At 37.3% G+C, this 25,048-nt stretch overlaps 2 protein-coding genes and 1 long non-coding RNA gene across 5 annotated transcripts in view; 1 reads left to right on the top strand and 2 right to left on the bottom strand.

Moving 5' to 3' along the window:
• Positions 1-16,694, bottom strand: part of baiap2b (BAR/IMD domain containing adaptor protein 2b) — a 57,288-nt gene extending 40,594 nt beyond the window's left edge. For both annotated transcript variants that reach the window (XM_067430469.1, XM_067430473.1), the window contains exons 1-2: positions 16,490-16,694; positions 4,001-4,076 (exon numbers count right to left, since the gene is read on the bottom strand). In XM_067430469.1, coding sequence (XP_067286570.1) covers positions 4,001-4,076; positions 16,490-16,561 — 148 coding nt within the window. In that variant the 5' untranslated portion in view covers positions 16,562-16,694. The remainder of the gene's footprint in view (positions 1-4,000; positions 4,077-16,489) is intronic.
• A 139-nt stretch (positions 16,695-16,833) lies between these two features.
• LOC137056403 (uncharacterized) lies at positions 16,834-22,442 on the top strand. Of its 2 annotated transcripts, XR_010900329.1 has the most exons (4): positions 16,834-16,971; positions 20,033-20,174; positions 20,488-20,643; positions 22,325-22,442. It is a non-coding gene; the product is annotated as an uncharacterized lncRNA (long non-coding RNA). The 2 variants fall into 2 exon arrangements; XR_010900328.1 differs by lacking the exon at positions 22,325-22,442 and having other exon boundaries at positions 20,488-21,221.
• On the bottom strand, positions 21,351-24,906 carry chmp6b (charged multivesicular body protein 6b). The gene is made up of 8 exons (XM_067430482.1): positions 24,665-24,906; positions 24,245-24,354; positions 24,064-24,151; positions 23,829-23,915; positions 23,661-23,726; positions 22,513-22,593; positions 22,350-22,419; positions 21,351-22,262 (listed from the first exon to the last, which is right to left on the bottom strand). The coding sequence occupies exons 1-8, from the start codon at positions 24,725-24,727 to the stop codon at positions 22,207-22,209; spliced, it is 621 nt and encodes a 206-aa protein (XP_067286583.1). The 5' UTR covers positions 24,728-24,906; the 3' UTR covers positions 21,351-22,206.
• Positions 24,907-25,048: the final 142 nt, after the last annotated feature.

The following is a 25,048-nucleotide window of genomic DNA, read 5'->3' as shown; positions in this document are numbered from 1 at the left end:
AACCCGAAGCTTCCCTCAACCCATAGGTGCAGCATCTATGAAAACAGGAGTGGTGGATGGGAAAGCTTTAAGCTCTATATGTTCTATGATGTATCGGCCAGAGAACTGGGGAGGTGGGGGTGGAGCTTGTGATTTGTGAGCAATGAATAGCAAAAGTATCATTACTTTAAAATAAATTTTAAAAAAGAAAAAAAAATGTTTGATACCCTCCAAAACTTAACAATCACATCAGATAGCGCATTACTGAGAGCAATCACTCATTCTGTGTGAGGTCCTTCCACGGGGACAGCTGTGCCTCTTCTGCGTCACCATGGAAGAGAAGGGCTGGCTCTGAATCAGGCTCTCTCGGAGCCAGAGGATCATGGCAGTTTAGCGAGGCGGGAGAGTGCCAAGAAGCACAAAGTGTCTTGGAGCACAGTGAAATTTAGAACCAGAAGGTACTGAGCAAGTGGTTAGCGAAGGTTAGCATGTGTAGCAGTAGAATAAGCTGCCTTGACTTCAGTTGATAGAATTCATCTATATAAAATCAAGAATTAAACAGACCGACACAGCATTTTTAATTTGATGCAAAAGGCTGTGATGCAAGTACATCCCATATGTTGTAGGATCATAGATCACTTTTAATTTTCATTGCAGTGTTTTTTGTTTTGTATAAAACTTACTTTCATTTTTCAATGGAAGAGCAATCAACACCCTGGTACAGTTAACAATAGGCCCTGAAACATATACTAAATAAGTATGCAAATGCAAATATTTGTTGCTATGCACATTTATTTTGTTCATTGTTGTGTATCTAAATCCTGCAATTCTAGGGATGCACAATGTATCTGTTCCAGTATTGGAAATTGAATTGTAAATTAGGGATGTCACACTGAGGACATTTTACTGACACCACTAGGGTTGGAGGTGCTTGCTTTTCGAATTTGCATCTACGCATACTCTGTGTAGGGAGCAGCAGTACTGACCGCACATTTTACACAATAAGATATTGGTCAATGATGCTCAGGATCTGTTTCGCACCAAATCCTCCATCATCATTCTGCCAATCATCTTAAGCAATTTCATCTAATAAATTAAAGCAGACTCCTGCTGCGACATCTGCTGTATGGAGCGGAGCAGAGCAGAGCAGAAGCCTTCAGTTTATAATTGTTGCATCCGCTTTTCCGCTAAACTTTTTTTCGCGTTTTATTTTACATTTATTTAGAGAAAATATTGCATTTCTGTGCAATTTATCAGTTATCCTCCATTACATTAAAATGCATCTAATTCATTACACAGTGAAAATACACATAGCATTGCTTTCTCAGCATTGCCACATGTACTTGTGCTGTAAGATCTTAAATCTGTTTCTGTTCTCTGACATTTTAAACAGACCCTACTTCTATCCCTAACAGACTTGTTGACACATCAAATTAAATATGCTGTATGACCATCCCATTTCAGTGCAGAAGGAGAGTTTGCGTGGAGGTGGTTAGGCTACACCAGTGGCAGCCCAATCACGTATAAATGTATAGACTTATTTGCTAGTGTCCGCGCAAATCCCAGGCTCAGGATAAGGTGCGTCCTGGTTGTGAGGGATTAGAGGGGGAAATCTGGGGGCTTTGGTGCTCCAGCGGTTAGGCTGAGTGGTGAGGGGTAAAGAAACGAGAGAGGCAGCAGAAGGAAAGAGGATTACAGAGGTCTGAAAAATAGGACAGAAAGTCTCTTCAACCATCTCTGAGGAAACACTGATCAGCCACAAAAGACAATCCAAAGTTAAAAACCACAGAAAAGCCAAATCTATACCCAATTACCACACTGCAAGTCTATGTGATATTCTCCTGCTTAATGCAGACTCCATTGAAGTATCCATTGAATACAGATGTTAAGGTCTTTGGTCACTATTTATTCTTATTCTAATACATTTTTCAATCATTTATTTCTAAGAGTCCTCCAAAAACTACAACACCAAGGAACAGGCAAAGGAGGGAATACTTTAGGCTTAACATCTGTTTATGCACGAGACATCTGAACATAATCTTCTACTGTAGGGCATGCAAATGGACCTCCAAAATCTCCTTGCCTGCAAGCTACTTTTGAACGTTTGCAGCCAATGTTTCTTTTTTGTACAAAGACATTGCATTATCTTCAAACAATCTATTAGTTTCACTATTGGCTACTTGCATTTGCCAAGCAACCCAAAAACTTGCAAATACCCAGTGGCCACCATCTGCACTAGTCATTAGTGGGTACTGTGGAGGGTTTCCACTCTGCTGCCTGCGAGACCTGGCATATTTACAACTCCAGCAAATCCCCATGATGGATTCTGCAAACCTCTGTAGCTACAGCCCAGGCTGATCTACAAAGGATGGAAGCACAAATCTCACTCTAGTTGTGTCTTTTTTTAACGTTATCTCTCAGACTTTACACTCTCACACACATACACACACACACTTGTGGTCTACCCTCCAGAGCAATGGTCTTTTTCTTGTATTTTCTGCCTCATAAAATATTAGATAGACTCCGGAATGGTGAATGAAATGATTGGTTCTCTGCAGTACATGTCACAGTGCTAAAACTCTACAGGGATTTAACCTAAAGCTTCTGCCCTGTCTGTGGACCTAAACTGAACACATGCACCCTGTACACATTATATCCTGAAATCACACAATGTGGCACCATTATTTAATGCTACATAATGTTTAACATCTAAAGCCTTTAAGGGAAAAATTCTCTAACAATGTCTTCTAACCAGAAGCAACTTGACAAAAAAAAGGAACAAGTAATTTAAAAGTTATCTCTTTCTCTTTTAAACTTTCTAACCAGCTAAGATCGTGATGAGTGATGAGCCACTTTGAAATCTCCCTGGACCGAAATATTACTCCTCATACATATTAACCATCAAGCATGGATGAGGAGAAACTATGCAAGTTTAGAATCTAAAATTCTTATTATGTTAAGAATTCTGGTATTATGTTGGATATTAAATAACAAACTGAAAAAGCATGAAAATACAAGTTTTGTGTTCTTATTTTTATGCTAAATTGTGCTGTGAGTGAAAGACAGTGCACAAACAGTTAAAACTCGAATTGGCTGTGTTTTGTGATCGATTAGGTCGCATGATTGATTTTCATGTTCGGTATGGATAAACAAATTTTTTGTCCTCTTGTTGCGTCGCATCTGGTTAAGGTTTGTCATAAAAAGCTGTTTTTCAAGAGTGTTAGAAATTGAAACAATATTAGTAATTAGTATTCCTCTGAATAAAGCATTGTTAAAGAAAGAAGCGATGCAGAAAAGGGCATTTAAGTGTTGCATTGAACACCAAATACCTTTGCTATCTATTGTTGTTTTCACCATATTCTGTCCTTCTTTGAGTGACGTACCATTCCTGTCCTGAATATACATCTTCCCTGTTCTCTTTTCATTCCCTCTGTGGGACTATGTCTGCTCCCAGAGCTCTCTCTGGCCTATTTACGCCCTGTTCTCGTTTCCATTTTACTCTCCCTTCCTCCCAGTGCATATTTTTTGCTCTGAAATGCCTACGTCCTTGTCCATGCCCAGTCAACATCTTGAAAACACACACAGAGGTCCGCACATTTAACAGAAATACATCATCAAGTATCATTGGTTACATGTATGTGACAGCTCTGGAGATGCTACATGCATGAACCAGATGGATGTTTAGGGGGTTTTAGGGTGCAGATGGATTTAGACATGTAACATTCTATGACATCATCAGTACAGTGGAACAGGAAGCCTTCCGCCCCACAAACAAAAACATAAATTCTTAACAAACATTTAAACAAACATTCTGCTAGATTTCTACAAGAATTTGATTTGAGTTTTTATAATAGTTGTGAATGTGTATGCAACCAAGGAGTGTCAAGGAGCAGAGCTCCCCCTAAGCATGAATTTCAAGCAATTTCTTCTCATAAATTAAAGCAGACCAATGAAACAAGAGCTTGAATAGCTGGCTCATTGCCTGAAAGAGTGATAATAAACAAGCCGCTGATGTACTCACTGGAGAGGGCCTTCTCATAAGTCTTCCCCATGGCAACAAAGTTCCTCAAGCAAGGGTTGAACTGCTCCATGATGGACTGAAACAGAAATAGCACAGCTTTAGTCAGCACAACAGCAACAATTTAGCAGGCATACTCACCACGACCAAGAAAATCAGTTGGACAAACACTTTTTTCAAAAGTTTAATGGGATATCACATCTTTAAGGATGCAGATAACAGGTGACTTTTAATTCTAAGGTTGCTTTCACCCTTGGCACGATTGCCTGGTCCAAACCCGAGTTTGATTACTTCAGGAACCGTACCCTTGACCACCTTTCTTAAGTGCACTTGGGTATGGTTCACAGGTGCGCACCCGAGTTTGGAAGACAGCGTTCACATCATCCAAACGAACCGAACTCTGATGTCAATCCAACCCGGATGCACACTAAAAGTAGTGTGAAAGCACCTTAAGTCTCCACTCAGTATTATAATAAATTGTCTGTCTGTTGTGGATATGAAGATGCAGTGCATGTGCAGATACCAAGAAAGATGAATATAGAGAGAGAAAGAGACAGAGCTCTCACGCCCCCACTTTTCAGAACACTCTCATTAGTGGGACTCGGAAGGCATCATGCCAGCTGGGATTTGCCGTTCCTTTGTTGGTGGTGAGCACAGGATTGTGGGAATATGTGGAGATCTACCCACAGCCTGACTCACCTAATCCAACATTAAGAGTTGCCCTTTAAAATCTACTCATTTTATGAAGAAATTCCTCATTGACGATACCTCATTCTCTCTTTTTTTTTTAAAAGACCTTCACTGCTCCATTCAAAGTAAAATCTCTTAATTTGACGAATTTGTTCTGAGCACGTTTGCCCCAAAGTCACGTTGTTCCTGTTTTTACAGGCTTTATAGCGGCTTCAAAATCAATAGGGCGCCATATAGAGTAACAGTAAAGGGGTTCAAAATGGTATACTAGGAGACTAGGAAAGCCAAGAAGAGCAGAGGATGTTCAAAAAAACCTACCAGCAATAAAGCACTGAAAGTCTCCAGGTATTACAGACTTTGAGTAAAGTTGTTTATGTGCTCAATTAAAGACGGTAAACTGATTTCTTGGGAATATCCCAAATCCCCCCCCCCATCCTGTACTCCAGTTACAATGAAAGCAGGTTTTCATAAATAATCAGGACATAGACAGGGACCCACTTTATATTAGGTGGCCTGAACTATATGTACTAACATTGTTTACAATTACCAATGCACTTATTGTGTACATACATGTTTTTACAATGTACTTACATTTTAAAAATACATGCATGTAATTACGACTGTAATACATTTCTGTAGTTACATTTGTAATTACACAATTGGCACTTCCCTTACACCTAACCCTACACTTAAACTGACCCATACCACCACACCTGTCCCTAACTCTACCTGTATCTCTCTTTAATATCAGCAAAAGTGCTTTGCAATACAATTTGAACACAGTAAGTACATTGTACTTATTTTTTGATGTAAGTACATAGTACTTAAGGCCACCTAATATAAAGTGGGGCCGTAGACAGAATGTTTTTTTTTCTGTTGTGGGAGTAGACTGTCAACAAAAACAAAAAAATACCTCAGAGCGTGAAATTAAAAACTAAATAATACAAAAGGACTATATATATATATATATATATATATATCTAACTAGGCTAGTTAATCCGATGCTTTGGCTCTTTAGATAACAGGCATTGACGAATCTCTATGCCCACTAGGCCAATTTACAGAATTGCACATTAACCGTTATTCAATATTTGTCCGTGCATTCTGTGTAAATATACTTTCAAATAAATGTTTAATTTCAAACTTTGCAAATGTACCAAATGTATGCCAAATATGCACAAACAGCTAAACAATGAAGGAGAGCCAGAAAGACAAGACAAGGCAACTAAATCAACCTCAAGTGAATCATTCATAAACCTCCTTGTCTTCCGCTCACTGTCACATCTTATCTAACATCTCAACTCACAATTATTTCTTATGTAATTCATCATCTGCTGCATGCAATCATACAGCAGAGTCTTTCCAGGGGTAGTAATCTTCCTTATAAAGTCTTTAAAAAAGGAAACAGACCAAAAAATAAACACCAACAAGAGAGATGAGATCAAATAAAGGCACAGGAGAAATTCATGGTTGGATGCAAAGCAAGCACAGCTGGCATGTTTTCATCAAGGAAGGAATTACACAATCATAGTGTGATGGATCTCACTGCACCACATGCCTATGAGATGAGAGTGCATGATAGTATGCATGAGGCGAAATTTGTATATTGCAAGAACATGCAAGAACCAGGGTGAAGGATTTGCATGCCATGTTTTGGTAAAACACAACAATGGTGAAGTGTATCATTTATGATATCAGTATAATATGTCCAATTGAAGTGCTATGGTTAATATTGCAAACCTTAAAATTTGGCATTGCAAACCTTAAAATCTCATCCATTCTATAAGGACCACGCCAATACATTTAACCAAACTGCTTTTCATCTCCTCAACATTTTCCACAGAGCTTCATCCTAGAGAAATCAGTTTTATACATGAGCCAGTGCCAAGCTGATGTCCACCCAACATTTAATCATTAAAAGCATTAAAAACACTCTGCTGGGAAAACTCTCTTTCCTTGATTAGTCCCACAGCAATCAATCTATGTTTAACAAGCATGAACGAGAGCAACCAAACCTACGATTAGGTGTCATTTTCTTCTCTGTGGGGCTCTGCCAGACACTAAACACAGATTACCATGTCATTTTTCAGCACTTCATTACAGACTTGTTCATTAGGATGTAATTAATCGTTTTTAACTAATGAGCAAGATTTTATATTGATGCATATTCAATCAGCTGGACCACCAGTTCAAAAACTGCTGAGGGGAAAATTATGCTCCCCCTGAAATGAAGGTGTGCATATATTACAGTATAAAGTACAGACCTAAATGTGAATGGTTTCATTAGATAATGCAGACGCTTAACGGAGAAAATTTTGAATTATTAATTTTTATAAAATAGTTCAGAGGGTCAAATGAAGCGCCATTTCCACATTCCATTGACAGAAATGTACAGCATTTGTGCCAAAAGCGTTCAAAGCATCAATTCTGTTGCAACTTTTATTTACCTTTACCTTGAGAACACCTTGATAAACCAGAATGAGACCCTGCTCAGATATTCTCTGTGCACATGCACACAGACTGGTTTCATGGCAATACTTTGAGAACGGTTGGTATTTTAGGTTTTAAACAAGCCTCATTTACCACAAACACACCGTTATATCAACAAACTTATGTGGTACATAAACCTGGTACAACACAAACCTGTGATGTGAAACTAATGCTGCAGTCTCAGACAGCTTTTAGCAGATTGATGAATGTAATCAACTCTCTCTCTCTCTCTCTCTCTCTCTCTCTCTCTCTCTCTCTCTCTCTGTGTGTGTGTGTGTGTGTGTGTGTGTGTGTGTGTGTGTGTGTGTGTGTGTGTGTGTGTGTGTGTGTTTGTGTGTCCTAAACCAATCTATGCTTCAGTGTCAGGTGGGTGGGTGCACATTTTCATCTTTATGTCTTCGACATACACAGTAAAACATGGTTAAATCAGTCTGGCAAAAGCTTCCTGCTGTTCAACGTTATGTAATGCTCTTGAGTCCTAGAGCCTCAGGACAATCGAGTAGCAAAATGGATAATGATGATGTATATTAATCAGTGTGTCTGAGTAGGTTTTTGAACCCAAATGTCAGGGTTGATTTTAAGCAGCTAACCTTCTGTTCAAAGCATTTCATTATCCATTAATTATATTGGAAATTCAATGCTGGAAATAAAATAAAAATAAATTCTAAAATTCTTACACTTATTAGTATGATACACGGTTGGCCTCAAGTATTTGGACACTTACATCACACTGTATAAATGTCACTGCATGACATTCATACATTTTTAAGTATGGCTTCAAACTATTGGGCCTCTATAATTTCAAAGATACACATGCATATTTATACCAGTATATAGGGAACAGCGAACTAAATGTGGGCAGAGAAGTTTGACTCGCTAAATAACTAGACTCAAGGTGACCCAGCCTTTTTCCAACTGGAGATGCCTTAGCTTGTTCAGAAAGACTGTAATTTACATATTGTATGATTTATATTGTATTTTCAAAAAGAAAGTTAATGACTTCTCCAATCATTTAGTCTGCTCCCCGCCCCTTTATTACTCACATTCAGCCAGTTTTCCATCCAATCAACAGATGCAAAAACCCAAGTTCTACATTGGCATTAGCATATATGTCAAAATATTGAAGAAAAATCCTGGTGCTACTTATTTAACATTTGACATCCTTTATGTTTACAGATCTGACTACATACACATTCCTAGTTTCATGACAACACTGGCTCCAGATCAGTTTTAGCATTTTATTACACTACGCCACTAACAGCAAGAACTTTAGACCCTTATATGGGATATCTTCCCACATGGACAAAGATCTTTCCGTGTCCACTGCAGATGCTGCATGTCATTTAGTTACAGCTCTTATTCCTACAAGCCTCCCTAGCGCTCATCTTACCAATTTCCATTTCAGATGAGCCCCTGTCTGTGTGCCTGCGTGGGTGTATGTGTTCCTGTCCTAGTTCACCATGAACATCAGCATTGCGTGTGCATCCCACTTCAGACTGAGCTTGGAGAGGTGAGATGGAGAGAGAATGACTTCCTTGCCCATATATGGTGGTGTCGGAATTCCCCCGCATTACTCTCAGCTACAGTGCATTCCTATTCCCTGCACGTTTGGATCATACCACCTGATCACAACAGGAGGGGGAGTTTGTGCAGCTAGAGCTCATTACCTTTGACTGATGGAACACTGTGTCCCCCTTCGTTCCAACACCTTAATCCATTCACAGAAACGCCAATGAGAAATGAGTGAATCGTGATTTCAGTGCAAGGAGACAATGATGAATACGGCTTAGATGCATGTGCTGGTACATGTGCCTATGTATAATGAATGTATATAAAGGGGCTGTGTGTGTGCAGGTTCATGCACACATACATGGTTTCGTCTACTTGCTGGTATACTCTCCCGTAAGATCTCGAATTAAATGGCACTGCAAAGATTCAAGGATTTCCCAATAATCTCCTTCCCTCCCTGACTCAAACACACACATATGTGTCAAATCGTTCCTCTTCCTTTCACCTTTAATCAATGCCTTTCATTCTATTGTGTTTCCTCCTCTTGCACTCTCTAACTAAAGACACCAAAATCAAAAGGGAATAAAAAAGAAATGATATTTTGCATGATTAAAAGTAAGATTATTTTGGTTTACGTTTTGTTTTAAATTGTTTTGTTTTTCATTAAAAAAGGTCAGTAAACTATACTATCATGATGTAGTGCAATTGCATATATATCTTAATTTTAGATATTATATATATATATATCATAATAATTAATCTTAATTTAATATATTTGTTCAGTACAGTATTTTATATTATTCAGTATTTTTTGCACTACAATAGGCTACCTAGAAGGGAAAGCAATAATATGCAAAATATAAATATAAAATCTTGGATTTGTGGGTGGAATATGAGATGCACTTCCAGGGCAGATGTGCCATTTTCAGGATGATCAAGAAAAATCATAAATATAAAAAATAAAATATCCTCACTGTAACCTTACACATTTGTGCAACAGGGATGTTTTAATAGGTTTCTCTCATTCCTTGCCAATTCCTTCCTCCATCCTTACTCAAACCACTCAGCCTGGCAGGCATGACAGTAGTATATTTGCCATGCTGTCTATTCATAACAGGCATGGCAGAAACAGACTCCTCTTTAATCACAATAATATCCATCATGGCAGCCAAAGGACCACATTAGCCCATGGAGTGGAACGAGCAGGACAGAGCCAAAATATTGTCACATAAGATCACCTTTAGGTTTGGGACAAACGATATCACAGCCAAATGTCAAAAGAGATGCATTTATACAAACTGTATAAGGACCAAAATATCAATATCATGGAAGTGAGCTTTTTCAGTAAAAAAAACTAGTTTGTACAGACAACTAATAATTTTCCTTAGAAACTGTAAAATCTAGGTATGCTAGTTTATTTGCAGATCTGTCCAAGCAGTTTGTACCATTAGATGTTTTCTATCAATAATCATGGAGTGGATTTCAACGTCAAGCTACAATTATAAAATAATTAATTAAAGCACACAGATGTCTCTGTATAGTGCTCCAGGTGTATATCTGTGTGATTTAAATGTAAGTACAAAAACATTTTGTGCCTATGAGGACATGATAATCTGATGGTGTGCTGCAGGCAAAATAAAATCTTTTCCTCCTCTTTTTCCTCATTCCCTCTTTCATCATCACTGACATTTAAACAGCTGGGCAGCCTCTCACCTACAAATCACAGAGAGACAACAGTGCCTCTCTCCATCTGGATGCACACATAAAACTTTTTAATCTGGTTACTACTCACCCTTATTTTTAACCATAACACTGCACCAACAAAAATACAATCCTGTGTTACATTAGAGCGCTGACTAAGCCTACACATGGAATTAGTAGACTTAAGCATTTCCTTTTTACATAAACTAGATGGCAGTAATTGCTAAATGACAAGTTTGCCTGTAAGGCCACTGCAAATACATAACACAACATAAAACATGTTACCCTGGACCACAAAACGAGTCATAAGTTGTACGGGTATATTTGTGGCAATGGCCAAAAATACATAGTATGGGTAAAAATTATCAATTTTTCTTTTATGCCAAAATCATATTAAGTAAAGATCATATTCCATGAAAACATTTAGTAAATTTACAACAGTAAATATATTACAAATGTATTATTATTAGTCAAATGCGTTGCTGTGGACCTTTAAAGGCAATTTTGCACCCTCTGATTCCAGATTTTCAAATAGTTGTAACTGGTCATGTGGTCCAGGGTCACATATTTTATAATTATATTATCAATAATAATATCATTAAATTTATATGAAATAAGTAGTACAAAAAAAAGTGAAATTTAAAAGAACACAAATTTTGATAACTGATATTCGTTGAGAAGTCCTGATTAAAATATATGTGATTGTGTCTATTATTAGTTATATTTAGTAATTAAACACACACACACACACACACACACACACACACACACACACACACACACACACACACACACACACACACACACACACACACACACACACACACACACACACACACACACACACATTCAGAGTTAATACACTGTAAACTGAAAACATATTTGCAATGTAGAAAAGCAACAACACAGGCCACTGTGGTGTTCAGCTTCAGCCAAGAGTCCAGAAAGCAGGACATAAATTAATCAATAAAACATGGCATGAAGGAAGGAAGGCAGTACACTCATAATGCGGCCATCTGTAAGTGCCAGGTTTCTGCATAAAGTCATAAGCTTTGCCCTTTACGGAAGCTTTTGTCTGTCTCAACTAAGAATCCTATTCCCTTCAGAGGTACCAAAGGCACAGACAGTCAAAAAACACAAATGCAAACACAGTCCAACAGCTTTCGTCCAACATGCTGTTAAGCTACCATCTGTCTTCTATCTGACAGCTTACAGCACAAAAACAAACAAAAAAAATATTTAGGACAGATTTTTAATGACATCTATTTTCTTTTAAGGCTCTTGAGATGACTTGGAGTAAGATAAGAGGAAAAGTTGAAACTGGGAGTTGTTATATAATGCAAGGGGGACATATACTCTAATTGCTATGCATATGAAAAGGGTATCAACACTAAGAGAAAACCCAATTGACCTCTCCCAAAACTCATAGCAAACCTATAAAGAAATCCCCTCTCTGCTCAGACAATCCACGTAATTTCATTGAGAACCCACACCCGAACACAAAACAAACACACACACAGATAATGTTGATTAGGAATGAGAGATCCATCAAACAAAGGAACTGCTTTGGGTGGATAAGCACTGTTTTGTTGTGCTTACAAACACATTTTAAATTTGATTTAAAGGTGATCTTTGACAGTTTTACCAGTTTTACTAGTCTCTCGCCTATTCAGCACAACTCTCATTAATGGCATGATCCCAAAGGGACAGTGAGTTTAAATCAGATAAGTCATCCTCAGGTCCTGGATGGCCACTGTCCTGTAGAGTTTAGCTCCGACCCTAAACACACCTGAACCAGCTAATCAAGGTCTTAAGGATTACTAGAAACTTCCAGCCAGGTGTTTTGGAGCTACACTCTGTATATTTTTATTAGTAAATCGAACAGAATTCTAACAGAATAACTCCTTAACGTCCCATAACTCCTCCATCTGTTTGGAAGGACATCATTTATCTTAAAAACATACAACACAAGTGCGACCCAGCACAAGGCCAGTTCAGGCGTGGACATGTGGTCAGGGTGTGGGCAGTGCAGCGTGGTACGAATGAAACAGCCTCCAACAGATGACAATATCTTCGAGGTCTGACTGTCCTACTCACCGTGGGCACGCACAAAGTTGAACTCACACACAACCCCTACGCTTTGGCAGAGGCACATTCGCACAATCAGACTGTTCGGTCTGCGAGACACTACCCACACACACAGAGACAGAGGCACATGCACGTACTGACACACATAATCCATTGGCCCGTGAGACACTGCCCACACACACTGGCAGATGCAGACTGAGTCACTTGTAAGTGCAGACGGGTGGATTCGAGCTCCCAGGGTCCTGTGAGATTACTAAGCAGCTGCCTTGCGTACACACAAACATACATCGACATGCTCCCAAAATCACACAAAGTTGGACAGAAAGATTGCCATCAGATTCGACATGAGACAATCTGCACCTGCAGAACTCCATTGAAAGATTTACAGATTTCCACAAAATTGGCAGGCCTGTCATTCACCAAGTTCTACACAAGCTTCTGTGTTTAGTAAACAGTTTGATAATATTTTACACATAATCGTATAGTACATCTCCATTCTAAACATTTGAGCAAATCTAAATACATTTCACTGATTTCTCCCCCAAAATCAATGTTAATGTAACAAAAGTAAAAAAAATGGAGATATTAAAAAAGAAAAGACAAAGCACATATGCAGACTCTAAAGCAGTGTTTCTCAACTTGATTTGCTTCAGAACCCAGATTTTACTTTGGACATCAAGTAGCAACCCAACACATTGTTTATCGCACAAAATCGAATAGGCCCAACAACATGCAAAATTATAAACATGATGAGACAATTAAAAATGTCCAATATTTCAATGCAAACAAAACCCATTGCAATCAGCACAAATCATGTCTACTCTAGTATTCTAGTTTAAGTTAGTTCAAATTAACACAACACTAGAAGTGTTTATATTCGAGGAATCGAGGATAAAGGAAGTAACCTGTCCATGTTGACATCTGTCTAATTCGACAATTTTCTACTAAGTGTTAAATCTACTTGTAGCAAAATGCTAGTGATGCACCAAAATGTTTTTTTTTTTTCACTAAAAATTGAAACGAAATATGATGTTTGGTCAATTGTGTAATTGAACTATGTTTAGGCATGTTTATTTAATGATAAATTAAAGTATATATTTCTATATTTCAGCCAAACAACTGTACATATTGCTATTCTATCCTTTTTGGTAACAGTGAAGAGTGTCTACACATTGATATGTTTACCAATTGTACCTAACCTTATCCACTTTGTGTGCGTGGTATATTGACAGAGTCAAAACGTGTCGTCAAGGAAGTTAAACATTATAGTTTCGGTCATTGGTTTCAGTCTTTCAAAACTATTCGGCTGATACTGACAAAATTCACTTTTTTGTACTCTTTTTGACAAATATTGTGAGAGTCAGTATTTGATATCAACAACAAAAGATGTAAGATGTCTGTCTGTCATAAAACAGACCTGCGACCCAATTCTGGATCACGACCCGCCAGTTGAGAATCACTGAAGTGAAATATGATGCCTGATGAAGTTAAATGGCCCACTACTTTGTTCTTCTATCTGTGAGTGCAGTTTACTGCTCCACTGCACTGCAACTGTCTCTTTATTTCTTATAATAGAGAACCCCACTGTGGCCTCACAATACCCATAATTATACAAATCACAGAGCCTAAAGAAGCCAAGAGACCCAATGAGGAATGAATATTCTCCCGTTTAAAGTCTGAAAGGACAAAAAAACCTCAGTGGTCAAATTTAAAGGTAATACTGGTCGTGACTTGAGTGCCCACTTCTCACTGCTCATACACTTAATGCAACATATACTGTCTGCAGGATATCAAATTAATGATATAATGAGGTTTAAAGTCAATATTCTTGGAGCTGACTACTGCTGGTGTTTGTATTTTTTATTTTTTTTTGAAGTAGTCAATTCTATAAGTTATGACTTCATCCTGCTTTAAATCATCCTATCTATGAGAGAACCTTGGTAATACGTAAGCTTGATGTCTTTAGTTAATCCTGAAACAATCAATCAAGTACAATCCAACAGGAAAATGTCGAAATTTTCATCAAGGGTCATAATAAAAACATTGGAGATGGTTTCACTGTGAATACTCTGAAACTTCTGCCATCGACAAGAAGATAATACTAATGCATGCAAAATAATCCTGAAGGAGGATTATGTGGTCAAGAAACGTCCAGTTATTAAACCAAAGCTTTTCTTTTGGCCGGTTACACAACTTTTCAGAGCTCATGAAAAATGTATCTCCATAAGTAAGACTTGAGAAATAACTTCCTACTTTAGGACCCAAGATATTATCATGACCTCATTTTGACTTCAACCTCACATGAGCCTTTTCAAGTTAGAGCAGCTTTGTTTGTTCACATACTGTATGTTCTCCTGTCAAATGCAGATTTCCATTTCCTCATACACACACATGCACATGTGACTAATCCCGTTTTTTCCAAAGCCTGCAATTAAAACTACCATACATATCCTACCAGAGGTAACAGTAACAGTTAAGTAACAAGAGAGCACTTAAAATGCATTTTGTACACATTAAGTGTATATATTATATATTATAATATGAAAAATTATTTAACTTGCAGTGTGACATACATTTGTTTGCTCTGTTTACAAGCGTTACTCTTATATTATTATAATCCAATATAAAAAATTATATAACATGCAGTGTGCCATGCATGCATAGTTCATTTATACCATTTATTTTAAAACATTTTAATAAGATAAGTTTTAGTATAATTATAATACATGCAATTTTTATGACCTCATATTACTAATCGTTCATTTAAAAAAAATAGTCAGACCGCATGAATATTTAATTGTTAAAAAAATATAGTAAAAGGTGATTTAAAAACATCCCTTTTTAAAGTGCATGCTATAGGACGAAATGTTCTGCAAATGCCGTGATGTCTCATTTTCACATCACGCTTAAATATTGCCATTAAAAGGTGCATTTGCAAAATGGTTTCAGGCACACAAAAAATTCCTCTGAACCCAAAAAATATTTAAAAGCTCAGAAAAACGCCATCCCTGCCCAAGTAATAATAGTGTCCCTTCCTTCTCTAGCCAAGGATATTAGCTCCATGGGTTGGAATTAACAGCCTAAACATTAAAGTCCCTTAACAGATGTCTGCAGGATTGGACTAACATGCTTCACTGGGTCAGCTTCAGCAGCCACCACGGTTTAGTTTGGCGAGTCAGGTGGTTTCAAAGAGGTACGCTACAACAGACGTGAGCTCCACAAGGGAAAAACTGGCAGAGAAATAAATAAATGTACGTTCGTATGCGCGTGCCGTGGGGATCCATGAAAGTGTGTTAGTGGCGCTTTCCTGTTGGGAGATATGCTCCATCTGTTTTACACAATCAGTTTCATACCACATTACAAACTGAGAACTCATTTAGAGCAAAACAAAACCACGGTTACAAACAGGGCAAACATTTACATATTAAGCTTTAAATTCCAAATATGACAACTACAAAACTAGAGGAAATGCACAAAAGTGAACTTTTGAAACATCTTTATGGACTTCACTAAGTGATGAAATCAGACATAGGCATCCGAAACTCCCAGTGACTTACAGGTGAGATGACAGGTTCAAGTATTTGGCTAAACTGGTTCTACACTGAAACCAGCTATTTCTCCCTTTAATTACATGAGCCTCCAGTCTGCATCATGTAAAGGGATAGTTCAATGTTAAATAGGATTTCTGTCCTAATCTAGTCTGAGTCACCATTCACTTTCATTGTAAAAGATGCAATATAATAGTGACTGAGGTGATTTGTGTCCCAGAAAAGAAAGTGACAGGTTTAGTACAACATGAAGGTAGAAATGAGAATGTAAATTTTGGGGTGAACTGTCCCTTTAAGCAAGTTCTTCATCAGCAAGCAACTTTACATTTACATGTTATATTACGTTTATAATATGAATAAATACATTTAACAGATAATATATACAATAAATGTACTGCAAGTAACGTTTAATTACAAATATCAAACTAAATAATTCTGACTGTTCAATAATAACAGTGAAACTCACCTTGTAGACATTCTCCGTTATACGGTGCACCTCATCGGTCCGGGACATTTTAGAAGCTTGAGTCAGAACCATAGACGAGAATTGTAATTTCTACTGCAGGAAAAAATTTCCGAGAAAACACAGGAGTAGGAGGAGGAAGAAGAGGAGACACTGTATCATTCAAACAGAGTGTCAGAAGCTGAGGAGGATACGGGAGCTTTTATATGGAACTCTCTCACTGATGCCCACGCGCAGCCGCCGGAGTGGCGGGAATCCACCGTACGCGTTTATCCTCGTCACTGGAACTGCACTTGATATTTCACCGGACTCCGCCTCTCCTCACCTTCTACGCTGCGAGAAAACGGTAGCGACCGACGAGATTTCTTTCTTGGTTATACATTCGCGTCGTATGACTACATAACGCGACAGTGAAAGAGCTGCAGATGTGAGACCATTTATTACAACGTTAGCCTACGTCGCGTGCTTGCAGCAGACATTGCAGAGTAAGTAGGCTGTTATCATATGCAGCGTTTATGTTTGGCGCGTCGTTACGCTGTGTCCTAGAGGTGTCAGGAACACTCTGTCCCAATGCTGAAACAATGCTGTGTTCACATCGCCCCATATACGCTCATTCACTATTCCCTACAATACTCCACTAATAGTCCACTTGAGGATTAAATGAAAATAAGTGAGCATTTATGAAAAGATTTATCTTGAACTCTGTCATGGAAACTAGCATTTAGCCTATAAACCTTAATCAAACAACTTAATAATCAATTTTATACCTGTATGATATTACGCTGTAGCCATATTGGACCAGCAATTTGGAGAAAAAGGATGGATGGATGATTCACCTGTGGGCGCTGGCTGCCATCTTTTGTGGAAGGCTGGGGCTGAATCTGAAATTGCCACCCTATAGTGCCACCCCACTGCACAAATAGTGCATTATGGGTATTCTTTGGCCATTGGGTGCGTCCAAAGCAGCTCCCTAGTTCAGTAGGGCACTGATCAGGCAGTCAGCCCATTGACTTATGTCCTGATCAGTGCCCTGAACAGACTACTGAACTATAGGGAGCTGATTAAGACGCACCCATTAGCTAAGCGTTGTATGCGATACATTATATGGGATTGAATGAGTGCACTCTAAAATGTTTGGTTGGTTTTGGACCTTACTACAAATAGCTGTCCCCTCAAATAGTGCCCTATTTAACGGTATAGGAGGCGAGTTTGGACACAGTCCTACTATTTAGTGGGACGCATAATGAGCTGGATTTTTCAATCTAAAAAGATGTGTTCACTGGCCCTTTGACATGGTGACATTCAAGTGTGTGAAAATAGCAAGTCATTGAATCATTATTTTTTTTACCAACATTAAGAGCAAAGCAAATCTATAATCTGTTTTTTTTTTTTTTTTTTGTAAACAGGTTAGCACGACTATAGCTATATCAAGATCAGTAATAGTCTAAATCAATTAATAATTAATGTACATAAAATATATTTTAAAATGTATAGCTATATAATATAAAATCATTTATGTAAATTACATTTTTACGTTATTTAAATTGTAATTTTTATTAATACTTTTTCTTTCTCTGAATGACTCACCTGACGAACTGAACAAACTTTTTTTTTCATGAAAACCATCATACAAAGGAATTTAATTTTAAACAATTTCTTAATATTTTATAAAAGAGCTATTAGATACATTTAATCATGGCTAGATTAGAAATTGGAGGTTAGATGAGGATTTTTTTCTGTTTTGAGAAACATTTGATAACCTAGTTGTTATTCCCAGAATTGAGCATCATGACTGCATCACTCATAGTACAACTATCACCCAAGGACTGGAGGAGGATCAGATGTGATGAGTACTGTAGTGGGCACTGCGCAATTCATGCGTGGGTCTGTGTGTGATGTAGGCAGGGATTCCTTTTGAGTCTCTCAGCAGCTTCTCTACCCACACCACCAACACACAGTTTTTCCCTGCTGCACTTTCCCTCTCTGTAGGCCTACTAACTTATAATGGAGAACTACAACTACACAAACCAAGAATACAACCTCATATTCACTGAGGACACCCGACATGATAAAAATGCTCATGGATTGACCACAAAACTGATCAACCACTATATATATATATATATATATATATATATATATATATATATATATATATATATATATATATATATATATGAATCCACTGTAAATTAACATTTATTCAGTTCATTTAAAAATAATAAAATAAAGAAACACATTTTGTAGAGCAAGCAGGAGGTGGTATTTTTCTTTTCTTTACATTTTTCTTTTCTTACAAACTTTTAAACAAGTATCATGGCCTATTTTGCAACTGATTGCTGTCTTGTGTAATCAATAAGGATGTGAATCATAATTATTTGTTTAAATTGCAGTCAACAATAACCACAACCAGTAAAAATAACAAACAAAAAATTTATTTGGCCTTTGTGTGTGTGTCTGTGTGTGCCCTTGTTTATAGTACATGTCCCCATAAGGATAGTAAAACCTGAGATCACCTACATTGTGGGGACCAGCCAGCAGTCCCCACTTTTCAAAAGGCTTATTTATTTTCATAAGGCTTATTATTTTTTTATTTTTTTTGAAAATGTAGAGATGCAGAATGTTTCCTGTGATGGGTAGGTTTAGGGGCAGTGTATGGGGATAGAATGTACAGTTTGTACGGTATATTAACCATTACGTATATGGAGAGTCCCCACAAAGATAGTGAGCCAGACGTGTATGTGTGTGCAAGCTCCTTTCTGAAATTTGTAAGAAATAATCAAAATGCAGTGTAATAAATGGCACATTACAATTAGCGATCTAAAGCAAGTTACTTTCAGATTACTTTTTTCATGTAACTAGTAATGCTTTACTTTTATATTTACAACAAAATATTGGGGTCACTTTATCATATAAGTAAAGCCAGTTACTTTGTGTTCCCATTTATTTACTGATGTCTACCCTGTCTCCATGTTCAGAAATCAGGAAGCAAAAGTGCTGAAGCATTATGTGCACTGTTTACTTTAAACATCATGTGAACAGGCAGTTACTTATCTCACTCATCTAATGCATTACTTTCCATAAAACATAGGTACTATTTAAGGGGGTAATGCATCTTACCCAGCACTGTGTATTTTAGGAAAAGTTATACAGTAATATTAGCACAAGATTGGACCTTAACCAGAACATGATTTGCATGTAAATGTGGCCACACTCTATGATGATAATGGCCCTGAAAACCCTTTTTAAATCTGTTCTGATGAAAAAAAGCATTCAAATTGTTGTTCAAATTGTGTTAGCACACCTGCATGTAATTTTCAAATGAATCCCAAGAGCATGATTAGTTAGATTGTGTTGATTACAGTTAGAGCTGATCTCCACGGGAAGGTAGATCCCGAAAAGCCGGACTGAGCTCTAGTGTTTCCCTGTTTTAAAGGTCAAGCGAGAGAGTAATCTGCATTTAATGGTGTGTGCTTCTTGATTGCAAAGGTCAAGAAATTCAATCTGATACAATGGACAATTTCCTTTCTTTTGTTTCTTTTCCAGCTAGTTGCACATACACAGCTCATGGAGGTTCATGGGAAATGCGCATAACATTAGAGATGCTTCTGTCTAGAGGCCACATCGATTGATTTCACATCACAGAGGAAGTCTTATCTACTGGACCTATCAAGACCGAATGTAAAGGGTAAATAAAAAGCAACAAAGCAAAACAGAGATCAATACAGACCTCTAAAACAGCATCTCTTCAGAACAGCTGTGAGATTAAGGGGAAACTTTTAAGGGAAAATCAAATGTGAGATGAGAAAAGGTCAGATGTAATTTAATTAAGATACAATGAAGCTTGAGTATAGACTTTAAAAAGGTAGAATTTAAAATGTGGAGGAATTCATTTTAGGTTTAGCTTTTTTGTTTCTAGGAAACCCAGTTTCAGTCTTTACTGCACATTATTCACACCTCCCTGTTTACTGATCAAAGTCCGTTGTCTGACATTGTAACAGTATGAAACTGCTTCACATTGAGCACTGGTGGAGCCATTCAGACTCGTGGGGCAGCCGCCCACTCCCATAGCGCTTTGTGTCAGGCGAGATAAGAGCAGCCCCACACAGCTCTAACCGCCTGGTTCCAGACAAAGGGCTTCCAACAAAGCAATACAGGTACTTGGTTTTAGGTCAATACCTTTCAAACAATGGTCTAACTTAGGCTTGCTCATGAAAATCTGCACAGCGAAACAAGCCGCAACCCGGAATATATTCAATCCATTTGGTGTAAATCTAGATGATAAATGAACTGAAATGGAACGGTTCTTTGATTTCTTTTGATTGCAGAGTTGGTCATTCTGATCCGAGTTTGAGACATTGTTGAGATTTATTGGTCATTTATTTCAACATCTCAATGCTGTATTATATTGTGTGTATATAATGTAGATATACTGTACACTACCATGCACAAGTTTGGGATCAGTAAGGTATTCTTTAATTTTTTTAAAAACTTTTATTCACCAAGGAAGCGTTAAATTGATTTTAAACAGACATATAAAAGCATTTAAATTCTAATATTTCATATTACTATTATTTTTACTGTATTTTTAATCAAATAAATGCAGCCTTAGTGAACATTTAGTTATTTTAAAAAAGGTAATCCCAAAATATTGAATGGTAGTGTATATAAGACATTGAAGGCATCTCATTTGTGTATTTTAGTTTTTTAAATTAAGATTAATGATACATTGGAGACCATTTGGGGAAATGCATGATAACTACCAGCAGTAAAAGCAAGCCACTTTTCTGCCGAACTGCCAGATTTGTACCAGACATAGCTTGCATTATACTGCTGCCTAGTGGTTGCTAACACACCAGTGATGGAAAATGATCACATAAAATTTATTGTGGCATAATTACAAAATGAAACGAGGAAGACAGACTATAAAATAATGTACTCAATGAACAGTGAATTCACAGTACAGTAATAAGAGTGCCAACAAGGGAAAATTAGATAAATCCGTGCGTTAGTCATAAGTAAAAAGGACAATGTGATTAGTTTTGCTTCTGTAATGTCCTTGTATCTTATACATGTATACTTCATAAAAACAAAATGCTGTGCACAGCATAATGCAATGATTCTGAACAGAAGTGGTTTTGACTTTAAATGGACATTTCTTCTGTATTTCCCTCAAGGAGTTTTATTGTTCTATCAATAAATCAGTTTTTACAACTTCTTAAGCTAGGCTTGTCATAGCAGTAGTTTTTAATGACATCTTTCAGCTCAGTGAAAAGTTTGTAAAAGTGTATGCTCACAATGGAAACGCTTCAGTTTTATATTCTTTGAGACAAAACATGGCGTACTAAAGTTTGGGAATCATTTTTAAAAGTGATTGTTATAATAACAGTGATGCATGCATTAAAAAAGAACAGGCTTAGACATGATATGCCTTTGATATATAATTGAAAGGTCAGACAAAACTGCAGGGTGATTAGAAAGACCAGGCACTGTTAAGAGTGATCGTCAGAATGATCATCTTACTAAACTAACTGGCATACAGTATGCTGTGTATATACAATTTAAAAAATGGCATTGATGTAGGGTTGTTAACATGTACGATGGAGAGGACTGTCAATCACTCCCCAGAGTTTTGTTTGGGATGAGCCCTTGGGGTATCCAGTGGGGTGGTTTGAGAGCAGACACAGAGGTATGACAGATGCAGGTCGACAGATCTGTATTTACACCGCCACCATCTCTCGCTCTGGTTTCTTTTTTGACCTCTCCTTCTCCCGCACTGAAACATAAAATAAAATAAAAAGTCTAAGTATTTGGATACTATGCATTGTATGCATACAGAAACGGAGAAGAAGAAAACACGGACCTGGCTCTTGCTCTGGAACCTCTGGTAGTTCTTCTCCAGGGACCTCAGGGAGTTCAAGGTCAGCCTCTCCCTGAGCACACAGGAAATGTACAAGGCAGATGAAAACACAGCAGCTGACACAACATCAGTAACAAGGGCTGTCAGAGTTTGTTCATGTACACACCTGAGTGATAGCCTCCAGCTCTGCTAGCACAGCATCCTCATCCTCCTGGGTCAGAGATCCTGCCAGTATATCATCAATTTGCTGCATGCACACACAGACAACAAGGAATGAGGGGACCACTTTTACATTGTGCACAGGAGATTTAAACAGCAACAAGCACACCAGAGACCCAGCGTGTCTGCGAGAGAGATCCAGCTGCCTCCCAGTTCTTATAGATTTTAGGGTGTAGCACGTGGTGTAGAGTAGAACGGATCATTATAGCCTTTTATTGTTGCTCATCTTTAGACATTTTTTCTTTCATTTTGACACAAATGGTATTTCAGCCTAAACATTTCTCTGGCATGTGCTTAAATAACGATCAGTGAAATATCATTGTGCTGAACAATAATCTGAAGACAAATCTGTTAAAACACAAAGCTAAACTGACATTTTTCATCTAAATAAAAGTAATGTGAACTGAAGAAACAAAATACAAATTAATAAATGTGTGACATTGACCATGTGACCTCTTTAAAACAGAATCAGAACTTCCTGGGGCATACCAAACACACAGTATTATTTTTTTTTCAATTCAGTTTTTTATTCAAATTTTGCTGACAATATAATAAACAATAATGTAATAAGTAAGGTCCTCTTTGGACCGCACTGTATATTTGAGTGTATTCCCATTAATGTGACCCTGGACCGCAAAACCAGTCATAGGGGTCTTTTTTATTTTATTTATACTTCATGGAAAGCTGAATAAATAAGCTTTCCATTGATGCACGGTTTGTTAGGACAAAATTCGGGCCGAGATACCTTTAAAGGCGAAAATTGCCTTTAAAGGTGTCCAAATGAAGTCCATAGCAATGCATATAACTACTGCTAATAATAATTAAAATGTTTTTATTTATGGTTGGTAATTTACAAAATATCTTCATGGAACAAGATCTTTACTTGATATCCTAATAATTTGTGGCATTAAAGAAAAATCTATAATTTTGATCCATACAATGTATCGTTGGCTATTGCCACAATATACCCCTGCGACTTATGACTAGTTTTGTGGTCCAGGGGCACAAATAGTCTTACTTTTAATTTAATTTTACTGGCTGGTTGCGTAAACTGCTTAGACTAGTCTAACAACTTAGATTTAAAAAAAAAATTACCTTCTGATACTCAATGGCATCGTGCGTTTCATCCATGATCTTTTCCACGTCCTCTATAGACAGCATCTTGTATGAGAAAAAAAGAATAGAGAGAATGGCTGTACAAGTTAAAGACACCAGTACAATACTGAGCACAACCAAGAATAACATTCATTTCTCATTACGTACCTCATGCATTTTCTTCAGGCAATCATTGCCGACTTTCAGTCCTTCAATGACTTTCATCTCTATTTGTGCAAATTCAATATCTTGTACCTATAAAACAAAAATAGATTGTTATATGCATGAAAATGGCATTCAAGCTAAAAAAAAAAAAAAAAAAAAAAACTAATACAGAAAAAGGTGCAACCATGTTAACATGTGTCATATCTAACGTTCTCAAAGTAAGATGTGGTTTATTTACCATCCGCTCCAGGTTGCTTATTTGATTATCAGTTTTGTTCAGTAACTGTTCCTGGTAGCGTTTTTTCTTGAGGAGTAGGAGTGCTTTCCTGAACAAACAAACACAAAATATTATGAGGGTTTCAGCTTGTTTTAGAAAGCTAGACCTCCCAGTTCTAATAGTAACACATGATCCCACTCACTCTTTCTTTCCATCTTTCAATAACTGTTTGGCTACTTGTCGCTCTTTCTCTACGTGAAACGTGATCTTCTTCTGATACTGCTTCAGTTTATCTCTCTGCTGCTTCAGTTGCTGCTCACACACAAATAATGATAAACATTAAATGAAACATTTAATGAAAGAGACAAGATATACAGTAACGATCCTATAGCAGAGCTGTTTTCTATACAATACAAAATAAACTGCACTTTCATTTATCCAGTTGTCAGTCAGCATCAACACAGATCCCTGGTGGTACAGTGAAATCAACTATTTTATATATATATATATATATATATATATATATATATATATATATATATATATATATATATATATATATATATATATATATATATATATATATAATCAGACTTAGCCAGTTAGCAACTGTCTAACACACCAGCACAGCTCTGTCCTGCTCGGTCACCCGAGTTGCTTTCTTTTTTCCGAAAAGATTTCCCATGTCGATGCCGCATCCCCGCCACTATCTGTCCAGACAGGGGTGGTGTTTCTAAGATTTAGAAAATGGTAATTCCATAGGCCTCGTATGTCTGTAAGTCCATTACAGCAAATCTGAAGTCTGAGCTGTGTGGAAGAAAACGCCAACCAGGCCTACCGGAAGCGTCCTTCAAAATAAAAGCCCTATAGAAACAAGTTGTTTTATCAACAACAACAACAACACATTATTATTAAAACTTAAAAGTTATTACATTATTTAAAATGTTACAATGGCCATTAGGTTTGTTAAACAAATATATTGCAAATATTTCACATCTTTACTGTT

The sequence above is a fragment of the Pseudorasbora parva genome, chromosome 21, assembly GCF_024679245.1.
Source record: "Pseudorasbora parva isolate DD20220531a chromosome 21, ASM2467924v1, whole genome shotgun sequence".
Taxonomy (NCBI): Eukaryota; Metazoa; Chordata; class Actinopteri; order Cypriniformes; family Gobionidae; genus Pseudorasbora; species Pseudorasbora parva.
The sequence above is the reverse complement of the archived record's forward strand: the minus strand, read 5'-3'. Positions and strand labels throughout refer to the sequence as shown.

Bases quoted from the DNA above. Each gene is read 5' to 3' on its own strand.
- chmp6b (XM_067430482.1), bottom strand. From the start codon at position 24,727: ATGGGAAATCTTTTCGGAAAAAAGAAAGCAACTCGGGTGACCGAGCAG. The intron at 22,594-23,660 runs GTAATTTTTTTT...GTGTGCATGCAG, and splicing joins ATGCCATTGAGTATCAGAAG to CAAATTGATGATATACTGGC. The intron at 22,420-22,512 runs GTGTGTACATGA...CTGTGTGCTCAG, and splicing joins AGCTGGAGGCTATCACTCAG to GGAGAGGCTGACCTTGAACT.